Source organism: Haemorhous mexicanus, chromosome 20 (genome assembly GCF_027477595.1).
Source record: "Haemorhous mexicanus isolate bHaeMex1 chromosome 20, bHaeMex1.pri, whole genome shotgun sequence".
Taxonomy (NCBI): domain Eukaryota; kingdom Metazoa; phylum Chordata; class Aves; order Passeriformes; family Fringillidae; genus Haemorhous; species Haemorhous mexicanus.
In genome coordinates this window covers 9,730,892-9,749,933 of record NC_082360.1, presented here as the reverse complement: position 1 = coordinate 9,749,933, position 19,042 = coordinate 9,730,892, and the positions used below count along the sequence as shown (strand labels likewise).

The following is a 19,042-nucleotide window of genomic DNA, read 5'->3' as shown; positions in this document are numbered from 1 at the left end:
GTTCAGTGGATACCGGGGGTACCGGCGGGTTCGGGGGGTACCGGGAGGCACCGGGGGGTACTGGCGGGGTTCGGGGGGTACCGGCAGGGTTTGGCGGGTACCGGGGTTCTGGGGGGTACTGGCGGGGTTCGGGGGGTACCGGGAGGCACCGGGAGGCACCGGGGAGTACTGGCGGGTTTCGGGGGGTTCGGGAGGGGTTCGGGGCACTGCCGGCCCCGCTGCCGAAGGGGCGGTCCCGGGCCGGGGGCGGTGGCAGGGGCCGGGCCCGGCCCCTCCGGCTCGGGTGGGACGGGAAGGGGAAGGAGCGGAGAGGAAGAGGAGGAGTTGGGCTGCACCTGGGTGCGCGTCATTACTCGCGGGTGCCGATGGCTGGGGCAGCCGAGCCGGCGGGGCTGCGCGCAGAACGGTGAGAAAAGCGCATTTCCAGGGACTCGGAGAGGGGAAAAGGGAGATGTGCAAAGCAGGAGTGTCCTCCCTGTGAGACACGCGGGGCACCCGCGGCTGGGGCGCCATGGGCATGCGGGAGGATGCTGGGGATGCAGGGGGTGCTCGGGGATGCAGGGGGTGCTCAGGGATGCAGTGGGATGCTCAGGGATGCAGGGGGGTGCTCGGGGATGCTCAGGGATGCAGGAGGATGCTCGGGGATGTTCAGGGATGCAGAGGATGTGCAGGGATGCTGGAGATGTTAAGGGATGCAGGACGATGCTCAGGGATGCAGGAGGATGCTCGTGGATGTTCAGGGATGCAAGAGGATGCTCGGGGATGTTCAGGGATGCAGGAGAATGTTCGGGGATGCTCAGGGTTGCTGTGGATGCTCAGAGGTTGCAGGAGGATGCTGAGGATGCTGCGGGAACTGTGCAGGGACAGCCCGACCCGGCTCTGCTCCGTGCCATTCCTTGTCCCCGCAGGGAAGCAGGGACGAGTTTGGAGGGAAGGGATTTGCAGCCCCGGGCAGGGCGGGGGCTTCCCTTGGGGCTGATATGGGAGAAAATTCAGAGAAGGGAGAAAATTCAGCCCATTTTTTAGACTTACCACATAAAGCAATTATGTTATTGTGTGTTGTTGTGGTCACAATTTAAAGAATGTAAAGAGCACAGCAGAGTTTTGCTGAAGGACCACCTCGGCTGCTGTCTTGTAGCAGCAAGATCAATAATCTCTTTTTCCTGCTGTTGTTCACTCATGAGTTGTTTTTGCCTCGAGCCACAGCTCATTTAGCTGTGGCTGACACCCCTCTTGTTTGATTTTCTTTGGGTTTTTTGGGTTTTTTTTGGCTTGAGAGACAAGGCAAACGTGCTGTGCAGCACTAAGTCACCATGTGACCTTTAAAGCCCGTTGCCAGGTTGGTGCCTGGGGAAGGGAGGGGAGCCTTCCCGGGGATCAGCTGAGCAGTGTTGAAGAAGCACTGGCATCTCTGATGGGGATTAAAGCCCAAAGCCAGCCATTCCCTTGAGATGGCTCTGACTGAGAGCCCACGAGCATTCGTGTGTCACCCACTTGCCACAGCAGCACAAACCACAAGGCAGTGCCTGAGCTGAGCAGGATTCTCACAGCCTGAGACCATCTTCATTTTGTCTGCTATTAATCAATTCAAATGCCTTGGCAGCTTTTCCTGCTGGGCCTCTGTGTTCCTTTCCTTCATCTGGAGTTTCAAAGAGGGTTTTTTTTCCTCCCCCAAATACAATTTTTCACCCTTCATGGGATGCTTCTTCAGTGTCCTTCATCGTTCTGTAGCCTGCGTGGAGGTGGCAGGTGTAATATGAAAAATTAATTAACATTCTTCAAATGACCCTTCCTTCAACCTGGCTGACGTAAATGAGAGCATGGCAGAGTTCCAGTGGAGATGTGGGAGTGTTTTGGGTTTTGGAGGTGGAGAGAAAATAATTAGAGAAAAACAGTAACTGGCACTGGTGATTGAATCTTGTTAAATCATCTTTGCCAGGTTTTATTATAATTAATATTATAATGGATATTATAATTATAATTTATTTAAAATATTGTGGCTGAGGGAAGGGGTTGCTGGGTCAGACCCTTGTGCTGAGGAGGGCCCTTGGTGGAGTTTTATTCCTGGGAGTGCTCTTGAAATGTGCAGGCAGTGGCACTTGCAGGGTGTGCTGTGAGCAGAGGGAGAAGCACAGTGATTTTCATGACCTGTAAGCAAGAGCTGCTGCTTTTGATTATTTTTCAAACACTCTGCTGTCCCTGGAAAAGGTTTTTTTGCCCGAAAATATCCAGAGGAGTTGTACTCATTTTTCCTGCAGGGCTTGGTTACTGTCATAGCTTGGTGTTGAAGCATTTTGTTGTTGTTGTTTTTTTTTTTTTTAAAGCAAAATATTTTGTTATTTTTTTAATTTTTGAAGTAGTCTCAGTGTGAGGGCAGCACTCCAGGCTGGAGGTGGGATTCCTTCCCAGAAATTCTCTTGTAGTGATTGTATCCTACATCTCTTGTGCTTCCAGGGGTCACTGCTCCATGGAGGACCCCAGAGCCAGCCTGGGAGTGGGAATTTGGCTCCTTTTAGCCCCTTTTCCCTCCTCTCACCCCTCCCATGCTCAGACAGGCTCTGTGTATAAAATATTTGTGTATTTATAGCGGTGTTGACATCTGAGGAGCTTCCTGTGTCCCGTTCCTGTGCTCCAAAAAAAGATTTGCCCATTAAAACCCAGCCAGGGAAGGAAGTTTGGGCCATGTGGTGTCTGACAGATAACTGAGAGCCCAGAGCTCTGCCCAGGCACCAGCAACATCAGCCTGCTTCTGGAGGGAGTGCTGGGAGCTGGAAGGCTGGAATATGGATAAATTCCATGTTTTCCACTGTGTTTTGGCTGAAGGGTTGAGGGATTACTCAGTTTCTTGTTTTGGATGCTGAGAGTTGGAGACTTTCTGTGCTGGCAGGCACTGACCCCCAGGAGAACTCTGCATTGACCTGAGGCTGTGGAGAGGCTTCCAGAATTGATGAATTTTGGCTTCCAAAATTGATTAATGGCACTGTGATTGTGGGGGTGGAGTTAGTTAGAAGTGTGTGATGTCACAGAGTGGAAAACTCAAGGGTAAGAATACAGCAATAGATATAAAGCAGGATGGAGGGTTTAGGGCAGAGGCTGCTCCTTCTTCTTCTCCTTCTTCTCCGTGGGTTTGGGTGGTTTTGAGTCATTGGATGAAAGTCCCCATTGCAGGCACAGGTGGTTGGTTGTTGGGTTAAAAGTGAAAATAATTGAGGTGTCATTTCTTAATTGGACAGTTGATCCTTCAAAGGCCTTGGAGAGAGAGATAGCTGTAGCCATTGTGTAGCTTGTTAGTGAAACACTGCAGAACTCACCCCTTGTGAGACTGCAATCTAGATAAGAAATTATCCATATTAGAAATAAAGAATCTTCTTTATTTCTCATCCATATTTCCATCTTTATTCCTTATCTTCTTTCTTCTTATCCATGTAAGAAATAAACACCTGAGTCTGAACACAAAATCCCATCTCAGGAGCTTCAATCCTGGCCTTGGCAGAGGCAGGAGAGAAGCCAAACCCCAGCAGTTTGTCACTGGTGTTGCTGGAGGTGGCCTTGGTGCCACCTGTCCCCTCTGAGCAGCTCCTGGTGTTGTCTCCCCCTCCCAGGTGAAATGTCCCGAGGTTCCCAGCTGAGGCAGCAGAGGGAGATGGAGACTGAGCCCTGAGTGCCAACCTCAGGCAGCAGAAAGGGGGGCAAAACCCAGGAGAGAGGAGCCCTTGCAGCCCCCCAGCCCAGGTACGTGCAGCCATCTCCTGCAAGAACATTCCCATTGAATCCCACTGATCAATCTCCTGGAAGAACATTCCCATTGAATCCCACTGATCAATCTCTGGGAGAACACTCCCATTGAATCCCACTGATCAATCTCCGGGAAGAACATTCCCACTGAATCCCACTGATCCATCTCCTGGAAGAACATTCCCACTGAATCCCACTGATCAGTCTCTGGGAGAACACTCCCATTGAATCCCACTGATCAATCTCCTGGAAGAACATTCCCACTGAATCCCACTGATCAGTCTCTGGGAGAACACTCCCATTGAATCCCACTGATCAATCTCCTGGAAGAACATTCCCATTGAATCCCACTGATCAATCTCTGGAAGAGCATTCCCATTGAATCCCACTGATCAATCTCTGGAAGAGCATTCCCACTGAATCCCACTGATCAATCTCTGGGAGAACATTCCCATTGAATCCCACTGATCAATCTCTGGAAGAACATTCCCATTGAATCCCACTGATCAATCTCCTGGAAGAACATTCCCATTGAATCCCACTGATCAATCTCTGGAAGAACACTCCCACTGAATCCCACTGATCAATCTCCTGGAAGAACACTCCCACTGAATCCCACTGATCAGTCTATGGAAGAACATTCCCATTGAATCCCACTGATCAGTCTCTGGAAGAACACTCCCATTGAATCCCACTGATCAATCTCCTGGAAGAACACTCCCACTGAATCCCACTGATCAGTCTCTGGAAGAACACTCCCACTGAATCCCACTGATCCATCTCCTGGAAGAATATTCCCACTGAATCCCACTGATCAGTCTCTGGAAGAGCATTCCCACTGAATCCCACTGATCAGTCTCCTGCAATAACATTCCCATTGAATCCCACTGATCAGTCTCTGGAAGAGCATTCCCACTGAATCCCACTGATCAATCTCCTGGGAGAACATTCCCATTGAATCCCACTGATCAATCTCCTGGAAGAACATTCCCACTGAATCCCACTGATCAGTCTCTGGAAGAACATTCCCATTGAATCCCACTGATCAATCTCCTGGAAGAACACTCCCATTGAATCCCACTGATCAGTCTCTGGAAGAGCATTCCCACTGAATCCCACTGATCAGTCTCCCTCATTTCCCTGTCCCCAGGCCTCGTGCAGTGCTGGCTGGGGTGATGAGGAGGCTCCAAGGGCTGCAGGGGGGCTGGGTGGCGCTGGCTGTGCTCCGGCAGGGAGGGGGGTGGGTTCCTCACCCCCCAGGCACGGCTGGCCCCGGGGCAGCTGCTGCCTCCCTGCTCTGCCAGCAGCCTGCAGTGCTGCTCCCGGGAAATGGCTGGGTTGGGATCCACCTGGGCAAGTGGAAATAAGCCTGGCTTAAGGCAGGGAGTGAGTTGGCCCGGAGCTGGTCCTGCCCTGGGCTGGAGGGGTGGCTCCAAGGCGTCCTGGGGCATCTTCAGCCCAAATTCCCAGCTGGATTCCCAGTTGCTCTCATTCCCAATTGCCAGTTTCTCTCATTCCCAATCTCTGTCATTCCCAATATTTCTCATTCCCAATATCTCCCATTCCCAGTCTCTCCCATTCCCACTTCCCAGTCTCTCCTGTTCCCAGTCTCTCCCATTCCCAGTCTCTCCCATTCCCATTCCAAGTCTCTCCCATTCCCAGTCTCTCCAATTTCCAGTTTCCCCCATTCCCATTCACAGTCTCTCCCATTCCCAGTCTCTCCCATTCCCAATTCCCCATTCCCAGTTCCCAGTTTCCCATTCCCAGTCTGTCCCATTCCCAGTCTGTCCCATTCCCATTCCCTCCCATTCCCAGTTCCCCATTCCCAGTTCCCCATTCCCAGTCCCCATTCCCAGTTCCCCATTCCCAGTTCCCCATTCCCAGTTCCCCATTCCCAGTTCCCCATTCCCAGTCCCCCATTCCCAGTCCCCCATTCCCAGTTTCCCATTCCCGGTCCCCATTCCCAGTTCCCCATTCCCAGTTCCCCATTCCCAGTCCCCATTCCCAGTTCCCCATTCCCAGTTCCCCATTCCCAGTTCCCCATTCCCAGTTCCCCATTCCCAGTCCCCATTCCCAGTTCCCCATTCCCAGTTCCCCATTCCCAGTCCCCATTCCCAGTTCCCATTCCCAGTCCCCATTCCCAGTCCCCATTCCAGGTCCCCATTCCCAGTTCCCCATTCCCAGTCCCCATTCCCAGTTCCCCAGTCCCAGTCCCCAGTCCCCATTCCCAGGTCCCCATTCCCAGGTCCCCATTCCCAGTTCCCCATTCCCAGTTCCCCATTCCCAGTCCCCATTCCCAGTCCCCATTCCCAGTTCCCCATTCCCATTCCCAGTCCCCATTCCCAGTTCCCAGTCCCCAGTCCCCATTCCCAGTCCCCATTCCCAGTCCCCATTCCCAGTTCCCCATTCCCGGTCCCCATTCCCAGGTCCCCATCCCCAGTCCCCATTCCCAGTTCCCCATTCCCAGTTCCCCATTCCCAGTTCCCCATTCCCAGTTCCCCATTCCCAGTCCCCATTCCCAGTCCCCAGTCCCCATTCCCAGTCCCCATTCCCAGTCCCCATTCCCAGTCCCCATTCCCAGTCCCCATTCCCAGTTCCCCATTGCCAGTCCCCATTCCCAGTCCCCATTCCCAGTCCCCCATTCCCAGTTCCCCATTCCCAGTCCCCATTCCCAGTCCCCATTCCCAGTCCCCAGTCCCCATTCCCAGTCCCCATTCCCAGTCCCCCATTCCCAGTCCCCCATTCCCAGTTCCCCATTCCCAGTCCCCATTCCCAGTCCCCATTCCCAGTCCCCAGTCCCCATTCCCAGTCCCCATTCCCAGTCCCCATTCCCAGTTCCCCATTCCCAATTCCCCATTCCCAGTTCCCCATTCCCAATCCCCATTCCCAGTCCCCATTCCCAGTCCCCATTCCCAGTCCCCATTCCCAGTCCCCATTCCCAGTCCCCATTCCCATTCCCAGTTCCCCATTCCCAGTCCCCATTCCCAGTCCCCATTCCCAGTCCCCATTCCCAGTTCCCAGTCCCCAGTCCCCATTCCCAGTCCCCGTGCCAGACCCACCCGTGGATCAGGCGTTTCTCAGACCTGCAGACCGAGGTCGAACCCTCTCTGTGACATTCCCAGCCCCCCCAGCTCCCACTGGAATTCTTTGGGCATTTCTGTGTTTTGTGTTTTTCTCCTGGAATCAGCCCCGCAATGGCCCCAGGAGCTGCCAGGGAAGCCGGGGTGTGGAGGCAAACCCGAGCTCTGCTCTTCAAGAACTGTCTGGTCAAGTGCAGGACCAAGAAGAGCAGTGTCCAGGTGAGGGCTCCTCGCAGCAAACACTGGGGGTTGGAAATATTCCATTTTTTTTGGGGCAGGAGGTGCTTTTCCCTCTGCTTTCCTTACTCCTGATGAGTTTGTTTGGACATTTGAAACACTGGGGTTTGAAATATTCCATCTTTTTGGGGCAGGAGGTGCTTTTCCCTCTGCTTTCCTTACTCCTGATGAGTTCTTTTGGACATTTGAAACACTGGGGGTTGGAAATATTCCATTTTTGGGGCAGGAGGTGCTTTTCCCTCTGCTTTTCTTACTCCTGAGGAGTTCTTTTGGACATTTGAAACACTGGGATTTGGAAATATTCCATTTTTGGGGGCAGGAGGTGCTTTTCCCTCTGCTTTCCTTACTCCTGATGAGTTCTTTTGGACATTTGAAACACTGGGATTTGGAAATATTCCATTTTTGGGGCAGGAGGTGCTTTTCCCTCTGCTTTCCTTACTCCTGATGAGTTTTTTTGGACATTTGAAACACTGGGGTTTGGAAATATTCCATTTTTTTGGGGCAGGAGGTGCTTTTCCCTCTGCTTTCCTTACTCCTGATGAGTTCTTTTGGACATTTGAAACACTGGGGGTTGGAAATATTCCATTTTTGGGGCAGGAGGTGCTTTTCCCTCTGCTTTTCTAAGTCCTGATGAGTTCTTTTGGACATTTGAAACACTGGGGTTTGGAAATATTCCATTTTTTTGGGGCAGGAGGTGCTTTTCCCTCTGCTTTCCTTACTCCTGATGAGTTCTTTTGGACATTTGAAACACTGGGGGTTGGAAATATTCCATTTTTGGGGGCAGGAGGTGCTTTTCCCTCTGCTTTCCTTACTCCTGATGAGGTTTTTTGGACATTTGAAACACTGGGATTTGGAAATATTCCATTTTTGGGGGGGGCAGGAGGTGCTTTTCCCTCTGCTTTTCTTACTCCTGATGAGTTTGTTTGGACATTTGAAACACTGGGGTTTGAAATATTCCATCTTTTTGGTGGACAAGTTTCTTTTCCACTATTTTTCCTCTTCTGCCTGATCCTGATGAGTACACAATGAGCTTTTTGAACTTTTGAAGCAGTGAATTTTGAAACATTCCATATTTTTTAGGTGCACAAGGTGCTTTCCCCAATGTTTTTCCTATTCTGGCTGATCCTGATGAATACATAATGATTTTTTGACCCTTTCAGATACTTAATTTTAAAATATTCAATTTTTTTTGGTGCAGGAGGTGCTTTCCTCAATGTTTTTCCTGTTTTGCTGATCCTGATGAATATCTAATTTTTTGAACCTTTGAAACATTGAATTTTAAATATTCCAATTTTTTTGGTGCATGAATTGTTTTTCTCACTATTTTTCCTGTTCTGTTGATCCTGATGAGTACATAATGAGTATTTCTGAACCTTTCAAACACTGAATTTTAAAATAATCCAATTTTTGGTGGACAAGGTGCTTTTCCCTCTGTTTTTCCTGTTCTGCTGATCCTGATGAGTACATAATGAATTTTTTGACCCTTTGAGACACTTAATTTTAAAATATTCCATTTTTTTCATACCAGAGGTGCTTTTCCCTCTGTTTTTCTATTTCTGGTTGATCCTGATGAGTACATAATGAACTTTTTTCAATATTTGAGATACTGAATTATAAAATATTCCATTTTTTTGTGCAGGGGGTGCTTTCCTTGTTGTTCCTCCCATTCTGGCAGATCCTTATGAGTACATAATGAAATTTTTGACCATTTGAAATACTGAATTTTTAAAAATTCCATATTTTTTTTGTACAGGAGGTGCTTTTCCCTCTGTTTTTCCCATTCTGGCTGACCCTAATGAGCATACATTGAATTTGTTTGACCCCAAAAACCACCGAATTATAAAATATTCCATTTTTTCCTCACAGGAGGTGCTTTTCCCTCTGTTTTTCCTCTTCTGCCTGATCCTGATGAGTACATAATGAATTTTTTGACCCTTTGAGACACTTAATTTTAAAATATTCCATTTTTTTCATACCAGAGGTGCTTTTCCCTCTGTTTTTCTATTTCTGGTTGATCCTGATGAGTACATAATGAACTTTTTTCAATATTTGAGATACTGAATTATAAAATATTCCATTTTTTTGTGCAGGGGGTGCTTTCCTTGTTGTTCCTCCCATTCTGGCAGATCCTTATGAGTACATAATGAAATTTTTGACCATTTGAAATACTGAATTTTTAAAAATTCCATATTTTTTTTGTACAGGAGGTGCTTTTCCCTCTGTTTTTCCCATTCTGGCTGACCCTAATGAGCATACATTGAATTTGTTTGACCCCAAAAAACACCGAATTATAAAATATTCCATTTTTTCCTCACAGGAGGTGCTTTTCCCTCTGTTTTTCCTCTTCTGCCTGATCCTGATGAGTACATAATGAATTTTTTGACCCTTTGAGACACTTAATTTTAAAATATTCCATTTTTTTTCATACCACAGGTGCTTTTCCCTCTGTTTTTCTATTTCTGGTTGATCCTGATGAGTACATAATGAACTTTTTTCAATATTTGAGATACTGAATTATAAAATATTCCATTTTTTTGTGCAGGGGGTGCTTTCCCTGTTGTTCCTCCCATTCTGGCAGATCCTGATGAGTACATAATGAAATTTTTGACCGTTTGAAATACTGAATTTTTAAAAATTCCATATTTTTTTTGTACAGGAGGTGCTTTTCCCTCTGTTTTTCCCGTTCTGGCTGACCCTAATGAGCATACATTGAATTTCTTTGACCCTTAAAAATGCCGAATTATTAAAAATTCCATTTTTTTCTCACAGGAGGTGCTTTTCCCTCTGTTTTTCCTCTTCTGGCTGATCCTGATGAGCATGATGCACCCTCACAGGAAATATGACGAGGTGCCCAACACAGACCTGGGCCCCCTGGACCCCCTGGTGCTGGTGAATTTTGTCATTGGCTACACGCCCCCCACTGCCCTGGCTCGGGAGGTCATGAGGAAAGTGGCTTTTGACAACTTTGAGGATGGTACTCACACCCTAAATCTTTAATTTTTTTCACTTTTATCTCATTCTGGAACTTGTGTTTGAAGGGGGAACACAGTGGGGCTGGAATAGGAAAAATCTGAATTTTCCAGAGCAGGGAATGTGAAGGTGTTGGGGTTTTTTGTTGATTTTTAGGGGTTTTTTGATTAGTTTTGGGTTTTTTTGGTTGGTTTGAGTTTTTTTGGGGTTTGTTGGGATTTTTTTTTCTGGTTTTATGGTTTTTTTGGATGGTATTAAGGTTTTTTTCTTGGTAATAGGATTTTTTTAATTGGTTAGGGGTTTTTGCTGGTTTGGGTTTTTTTTGCTTGGTTTGGGTTTTTTTTCTTGGTTTTGGGGTTTTTCTGCTGATTTTGAGCCACTCACAGCCCTGGCTCAGGAAATCCTGAAGAAAGTGGCTTTTGACAACTTTGAGGATGGTATTCACACCCTAAATCTTCACCCCTTAAATCTTAATTTTTTTTCCCTTTTATCTCATTCTGGAACTTGGGTTTGAAGGGGGAACTCAGTGGGGCTGGAATAGGAAAAATCTGAATTTTCCAGAGCAGGGAATGTGAAGGTGTTGGGTTTTTTGTTGATTTTTAGGGGTTTTTTTTGCTTGTTTTGGGGTTTTTTGCTGGTTTTGGGGGTTATTTTATTGATTATAAGGTTTTTGGGGTTTTTTTTTTGTTTTTTTGCTTGTTTTAGGGGGTTTTTTTTGGTGGTTTTGGGTGGCTTTTTGCTGATTTTGGGGTTTTTTTTCTGCTGATTTTGAGCCGCTCACAGCCCTGGCTCAGGAAATCCTGAAGAAAGTGGCTTTTGACAACTTTGAGGATGGTACTCACACCCAAAATCTTTAATTTTTCCCCTTTTATCTCATTCTGGAACTTGTGTTTGAAGGGGGAACTCAGTGGGGCTGGAATAGGAAAAATCTGAATTTTCCAGAGCAGGGAATGTGAAGGTGTTGGGGTTTTTTGTTGATTTTTAGGGTTTTTTTTTGCTTGTTTTGGGGTTTTTTGCTGGTTTTGGGGGTTATTTTATTGGTTATAAGGTTTTTTGGGTTTTTTGGTTTTTTTTGCTTGTTTTAGGGGTTTTTTTTTGGTGGTTTTGGGTGGCTTTCTGCTGATTTTGAGCCACTCACAGCCCTGGCTCAGGAAATCCTGAAGAAAGTGGCTTTTGACAACTTTGAGGATGGTATTCACACCCTAAATCTTTAATTTTTCCCTTTTATCTCATTCTGGAACTTGTGTTTGAAGGGGGAACACAGTGGGGCTGGAATAGGAAAAATCTGAATTTTCCAGAGCAGGGAATGTGAAGGTGTTGGGGTTTTTTGTTGATTTTTAGGGTTTTTTTTGATTAGTTTTGGGTTTTTTTGGTTGGTTTGAGTTTTTTTGGGGTTTGTTGGGATTTTTTTTTCTGGTTTTATGGTTTTTTTGGATGGTATTAAGGTTTTTTTCTTGGTAATAGGATTTTTTTAATTGGTTAGGGGTTTTTGCTGGTTTGGGGGTTTTTTTTGCTTGTTTTTGGTTTTTTTTCTTGGTTTTGGGGTTTTTTCTGCTGATTTTGAGCCACTCACAGCCCTGGCTCAGGAAATCCTGAAGAAAGTGGCTTTTGACAACTTTGAGGATGGTATTCACACCCTAAATCTTCACCCCTTAAATCTTTATTTTTTTTCCCTTTTATCTCATTCTGGAACTTGTGTTTGAAGGGGGAACTCAGTGGGGCTGGAATAGGAAAAATCTGAATTTTCCAGAGCAGGAAATGTGAAGGTGTTGGGTTTTTTGTTGATTTTTACGGCTTTTTTTTGTTGATTTTTCAGGGGTTTTGGGTTGGTTTGGGGGCCTTTTTCTGGTTTTATGGGGGGTTTTTGGACAGTTTTAGGTTTTTGTTCTTGGTTTCAGGGTTTTTTGTTAGTTTCATGGATTTTTTTTTTGTTGGTTTCAAGGGGGTTTTTTTGCTGGTGTTAGGGGGGTTTTTTTTTTTGGTTGGTTTTAGGGTTTTTTCTTGGTTTTGTGGGGGGTTTTTTGCTGGTTTGGGGTTTTTTTGGTTGGTTTGGGAATTTTTTGTTGGTTTTGGGTGGGTTTTTTTATTTTTAGGGTTTTTAAATTATTTTTGGGTGTTTTTTTCATTACATTACATTACATTACATTATTACATTACATTTATTATATTATATTTATTATATTATATCATATTTATTATTTTATATTGTATCATATTATATTATGTTTTATCATACTATATTTTATTCATATTTTATTATTTTTTATTATAGTATAGTAAAATATAGTATTTATAGGTTATTATTTAATATGATATTATAGTTATTGGAGTTATATTCTAGTTATTATATTATATTCTAGTTATTATATTATATCATATTATATTATATAAATTTAAAAGATAATACGTAATATAATGTGTAATATAAATATATCATACACTATTTTATTTTATTCATATTTTATTATATTCTAGTATAGTAAAATATAGTATTTATGTTATGTTATATTATATTATGGTTATTATAGTTATTATATTATATTATATTATATTAATTTTATTATAGTCATCATAGTTATTATATTTATTATATTCTCTTTATTATATCATATTATATTATACTATGTTCTGTTATATCATACTATATTTTATTATACTTTATTCATATTTTATTATAATATAGTAAAATATAGTATTTATATTATGTTGTTATATTATATTATAGTTATTATATGATATTATTTTATATTAAATTTACTATGTTATATTATATCATATCATGTTATTTTATGTTTATTATATCATACTATACCTTCTTATATTTTATTTTATTTTATTAATATTTTATTATATTTTATTATAGTGTAGTTAAATATAGTATTTATATTATATTATAGTATAGTATAGTATAGTGTATTATATTATATTATAGTATAGTATAGTATAGTGTATTATATTATATTATAGTATAGTATAGTATATAATAGTATATTATAGTATATTATATTGTATTATACTATATTATATTACATTGTATTATATTATATTATATTATATTATATTATATTATATTATATTATATTATATTATAGTATAGTATAGTATATTATATTAAGGTATATTATATTATATTATATTATAGTATATTATAGTATATTATAGTATATTATAGTATATTATAGTATATCATATTATAGTATAGTATATTCTATTGTATTATATTATATTATATTATATTATATTATATTATATTATATTATATTAATTATATTATAGTATAGTATAGTATAGTGTAGTATATTATAGTATATTACAGTATATGATAGCATATTATATTCTAGCATATTTTAATAATTTATTCTATTTTACATATTCTATTATATTTTAAATATTCCAATACACTTACAATATTTTTGCATTCATAATTGTATTTCTATTTCCCGTGCATTTATATTTCTGGTATCCTTCTGTTCCATGTGTCTGTTCCGATTTGCTGTGCTTTGCTCTGTGCCGGTGGTTCCCCGTGCCAGGGCTGATCACCGAGGAGTACCTGAGCGAGGAGGAGCTGGAGCAGGCCGGTGCCCTCAAGCCCTCCAACTTCGTGGGGGTGGTGTTCCAGGGCCCCCTGTCCTACCAGCTGCGCTTCCGCCACTCCGTGGCCATGGGCTCCCTCTACTCCGAGTCCCGAGGTCAGCCTGCGGGGGGACAGCTGCACAGTCAGCCCACGATGGCTTTTCCTGCTCTCTTCTGCCTTGCTGTGCTCTACTGTGCTTGCTGGGGCGTCTTGGGGCTGCTATCGGGGAGTGCAGCAGCTGTAAAATCCCAATTTGGGGATTTTACCATCCCGTGCCCTGCCGTGGAAGGGCTCCTGAAGGTGCTGATTTCCCATTTAATAGGAAATCTAGAGGTAAACCTAGAAGGGAACATGCTGGAAAATTTTCCTTTTTTACTCTTTTTTGGCTTGGAGTGCTGTATATTTGTTGGTGGGGAGTGCAGCAGCTGTATCTCTCTTTTTTGGGATTTCACCATCCCATGCCCTGCCTTGGAAGGGCTCCTGAAGATGCTTATTCCCATTTAATAGGAAATCCAGAGGTAAACCTAGAAGGGAACATGCTGGAAAATTTTCCTTCTTTGCTCTTTTTTGGCTTGGAGTGCTGTATATTTGTTGGTGGGGAGTGCAGCAGCTGTAAAATCCCAATTTTGGGGGATTTCACCATCCCGTGGCCTGCCTTAGAAGGGCTCCTGAAGGTGCTTATTCCCATTTAATAGGAAATCCAGAGGTAAACCTAGAAGGAAACATGCTGGAAAATTTTCCTTCTTTGCTCTTTTTTGGCTTGGAGTGCTGTATATTTGTTGGTGGGGAGTGCAGCAGCTGTATCTCTCTTTTTTGGGATTTTACCATCCCGTGTCCTGCCTTGGAAGGGCTCCTGAAGGTGCTTATTCCCTATTTAATAGGAAATCCAGAGGTAAACCTAGAAGGAAACATGCTGGAAAATTGTCCTTTTTTGCTCTTTTTTGGCTTGGTGTGCTGTATATTTGTTGGTGGGGAGTGCAGCAGCTGTATCTCTCTTTTTTGGGATTTCACCATCCCGTGCCCTGCCTTGGAAGGGCTCCTGAAGGTGCTTATTCCCATTTAATAGGAAATCTAGAGGTAAACCTAGAAGGGAACATGCTGGAAAATTTTCCTTTTTTGCTCTTTTTTTGACTTGGAGTGCTGTATATTTGTTGGTGGGGAGTGCAGCAGCTGTATCTCTCTTTTTTGGGATTTCACCATCACATGCCCTGCCTTGGAGGGGCTCCTGAAGGTGCTTATTCCCATTTAATAGGAAATCCAGAGGTAAACCTAGAAGGGAACATGCTGGAAAATTTTCCTTTTTTGCTCTTTTTTGGCTTGGAGTGCTGTATATTTGTTGGTGGGGAGTGCAGCAGCTGTATCTCTCTTTTTTGGGATTTCACCATCCCGTGCCCTGCCTTGGAAGGGCTCCTGAAGGTGCTTATTCCCATTTAATAGGAAATCTAGAGGTAAACCTAGAAGGGAACATGCTGGAAAATTGTCCTTTTTTGCTCTTTTTTGGCTTGGTGTGCTGTATATTTGTTGGTGGGGAGTGCAGCAGCTGTAAAATCCCAATTTTGGGGATTTTACCATCCCGTGGCCTGCCTTGGAAGGGCTCCTGAAGATGCTTATTCCCTATTTTTTAATAGGAAATCCATAGGTAAACCTAGAAGGGAACATGCTGGAAAATTGTCCTTTTTTGCTCTTTTTTGGCTTGGTGTGCTGTATATTTGTTGGTGGGGAGTGCAGCAGCTGTAAAATCCCAATTTTGGGGATTTTACCATCCCGTGCCCTGCCTTGGAAGGGCTCCTGAAGGTGCTTATTCCCATTTAATAGGAAATCCAGAGGTAAACCTAGAAGGGAACATGCTGGAAAATTTTCCTTTTTTGCTCTTTTTTGGCTTGGAGTGCTGTATATTTGTTGGTGGGGAGTGCAGCAGCTGTATCTCTCTTTTTTGGGATTTCACCATCCCGTGCCCTGCCTTGGAAGGGCTCCTGAAGGTGCTTATTCCCATTTAATAGGAAATCCAGAGGTAAACCTAGAAGGGAACATGCTGGAAAATCATCCCAGATTTACCTTTTTTTGCTCTTTTTTGGCTTGGAGTGCTGTATATTTGTTGGTGGGGAGTGCAGCAGCTGTAAAATCCCAATTTTGGGGATTTTACCATCCCGTGCCCTGCCTTGGAAGGGCTCCTGAAGGTGCTTATTCCCATTTAATAGGAAATCCAGAGGTAAACCTAGAAGGGAACATGCTGGAAAATCATCCCAGATTTTCCTTTTTTTGCTCTTTTTTGGCTTGGTGTGCTGTATATTTGTTGGTGGGAGTGCAGCAGCTGTATCTCTCTTTTTTGGGATTTTAATGTGCCGTGGCCTGACTTGGAAGGGAAGTGCTCCTGAAGATGCTGATTTCCTATTTAATAGTAAATCCAGATAGTAGTGGGAATGCTGAGGTAAACCTGCAAGGGAAAAAGCTGCAAAATCACCCCAGAATTTCCTTTTTTTGCCTCTTTTGGCTTGGTGTTGTGCATATTGGTTTGTGGGGGTTGGTGGTGCTGTTATTGGGGAGTGGAGCAGCTGTAATTCAATTTTTTGGGATTTCAACGTGGAATTGTGGCATGAAAGGGCTCCTGAAGATGCTGATTCCCTATTTAATAGTAAATTCAGATAGTAATGTAATCCAGAGGTCAACCTGGAAGGGAATAAGCTGTAAAACCATCCAATATTTTTAATTTTTGGGGTTTTATTTGGCGTGGTGTTACGTGTTTTGCTATGTGGGTGTTGTTGGTGCTGTTATCAGGGAGTGGAGCAGCTGTAACTCAGTTTTTTGGGATTTTACCCTGGAATTGTGGCATGGAAGGGCTCCAGCAGATGCTGATTCCCTGTTTTCCCTGCAGCCACGTGCTCCAGCCTGCGCAAGAGCTGCGAGTCCGTGACCTACTGGAGCTCGGGGTTCACAGCCCTGCAGGCCTGCATTGATGCTGCCATCATCCAGGTGAGCAATTCCCCAAATCCCCCCAAAAAATCCCATCAAATAGGGCTGGGAGCACAAATCCTGAGAGGAACCCCTGAGGGAGCTGGGGGGGCTCAGCCTGCAGGAAAGGAGACTCAGGGCTGCCCCCATCACTCTCACAGCTCCTGAAAGGTGCCTGTGCTCAGCTGGGCTGGGCTCTGTCTGCAGCAGCACTGACACAACCAGAGCACACAGCCTCCAGCTGCACCCAGGGAAATACAGGCTGGAGAGCAGGAAAAAGTGTTTTACAGAAAGGGATAAAGTTCTGGAATGTTCTGCCCGGGGAGGTGGTGGAGTCCCCATCCCTGGGTGTGTTTAACAAAGCCTGGATGTGGCACTGGGGGCCAGGGTTTGGGGGAGGGGTTGGGACTGGGCTGGACTCGATGGGCTTGGAGGTCTCTGACAGCCTGGGGACTCTGTGACTCTGTGAAAGTCCCACTAAATCCCAGAAAATCCCACCCTCACCCCAAGGAAGGGCAGATCCAGGGGCTGCTTAATCTGCCTGTCAGTCCTGGGAGATGCTGTGTTAGATCCCAGCTGGGATCTGATGACAAGGGAGAAGTTTTGGGGTGGGTTTGGCCATGTTCTGTCCAGGACTGTTTTGTCCAGGAAAATCCCAGAAAATCCCATTCTCACCCCAAGGAAGGTGAGATCCAGGGGCTGCCCAGGCTCCTTGATCTGCCTGGAGATGCTGTGTCAGATCCCAGCTGGCATCTGATGACTCGGCAGAAGTTTTGGGGTGGGTTTGGCCATGTTTTGTCCAGGTACCACTGGGAAAATGCCATAAAATCCCACTAAATCCCATCCTCACCCCAAAAAGGGCAGATCCAGGGGCTGCCCGGGCTGTTAAATCTATCTGTTAATCCAGGGAGATGCTGTGTCAGATTTTAGCTGGGATATGATGACAAGGGGAGAAGTTTCCTGGTGGGTTTGGCCATGTTTTGTCCAAGTACCCCTGGGAAAAACCCAGAAAATCCCACCCTCACCCCAAGGAAAGGCAGATCCAGGGGCTTCCTGGGCTGTTTAATCTGCCTGGAGATGCTGTGTCAGATCCCAGCTGGCATCTGATGACAAGGCAGAAGTTCTGGGGCAGGTTTGGCCAAGTTCTGTCCAGGACTGTTTTATCCAGGATTTCCCCAATCCTCTTGGGTTGGATTCTGAGGATTTTTTTCCCCCAATCCTCTTGGGTTGGATTCTGAGGATTTTTGTCTCCATTTGCATCCCAGAGAAGCTGAACATCCAGCACAAAAGCTCACCCCAAAATGCCATTACAGACAGGGGCTGCAGAATTTACCTGCAGAATTTTATTCTTTTGGTGCCACTGTTGCTCAGCAATTTTTGCCAATTTCCCTCTCCTCACCCTGCTCGTGTTGGCAGCAAATTCCATCTTTTTAAGTGACAGAAATCCCACATTTCTCCATTTTATCCCCAGGCATTCAGCTGTTTTCCAGTCTTGGGACCAGGAAGGTTTTGGGCTCCCCAGATCTCCCCTTCCAGCAGGGGTGGAGTGGTTGGGATGGGGCTGAAAAATCAGGAAAAAAAAGTCAAAATAACTTTTCCTCCTCTTCCTTCCAGCTGAAGACAAATCATTCTGTTTGGGAGCAGCTGGAGCTGACCAGAGCCATGGTTATGGGAGAGGCTGCAGTGGTGGAAATTGATAATTTCCCTCGTGCAATCATTTTGATTTACCTGGTGATTGCATTCTCCCCCTTTGGGTATTATTTGGCAATTCACATCGTGGCAGAAAAGGAGAGGAAGCTGAAGGAGTTCTTGAAAATTTTGGGACTCCATGACACTGCCTTCTGGTATGTGAGTGTTGGGTACAACCTGTTCCTTAGAAAAGAAAAAAAAAAATTAAATATATGTAAAGGAAAAAAAATTAAATATATATAAAGGAAAATTATTATATTAAAAATTTATTGTATTTAAAAATTGTTTTCCATCCCACCCTCCAGTTCTTAAATATCTTTCAGTCTTGAAGTGAAAACAGCCAAAAACTGAAATATTCTCTGCAATCAGAGAGACACTTGCAGTACCATGAAAATATGAATATTTTAATAAGTAATCCTGCTGCATTTATTCATGTAAGGCTACCCCAGATCAGAGGGATTAAACCTCATCAAGTGTGAGGTTTTATGGAGGCTTTTAAGCATTTTTTGCTCATTACCTCCTTTCCTAGAGGCTCAGCAGGTAACCTGCAGCCTGGCACGTAATGAAATGAACCCAGCTCTATCATTTGAACGTGCCAGAGCAGTCTCAGCAACAGCTTTTCAATTGTTTTCAATTGTTTCCTCACCCTGATGGACATCGGCCTGGCCAAGAGAATATTTGATTATTCTTCCCAATGATGTGTTAATTTGAGATCATTGAGAGCTGAGGGGATACAAGCAGGTTTTGCTTTGTCCTTTCTGGCAGGGTTTTCACCCTGCACTGGAGCAGCCACCTGGGCTGGCTGGAA

The 19,042-nt window shown here is 44.5% G+C and overlaps 1 protein-coding gene across 2 annotated transcripts in view; it reads left to right on the top strand.

The window, feature by feature from the left end:
* The first annotated feature begins 305 nt into the window (after positions 1-305).
* Positions 306-19,042, top strand: part of ABCA5 (ATP binding cassette subfamily A member 5) — a 55,316-nt gene continuing 36,579 nt past the window's right edge. Inside the window, exons 1-7 of one of the 2 annotated variants that reach the window (XM_059864110.1) lie at positions 306-406; positions 3,603-3,732; positions 6,923-7,034; positions 9,822-10,026; positions 13,553-13,711; positions 16,469-16,566; positions 18,160-18,389. In XM_059864110.1, the coding sequence (XP_059720093.1) occupies positions 6,930-7,034; positions 9,822-10,026; positions 13,553-13,711; positions 16,469-16,566; positions 18,160-18,389 (797 nt within the window). In that variant the 5' untranslated portion in view covers positions 306-406; positions 3,603-3,732; positions 6,923-6,929. Of the gene's footprint in view, positions 407-3,602; positions 3,733-6,922; positions 7,035-9,821; positions 10,027-11,552; positions 11,649-13,552; positions 13,712-16,468; positions 16,567-18,159; positions 18,390-19,042 lie in introns of those variants that run through there. The other variant, XM_059864111.1, reaches the window with a different exon arrangement.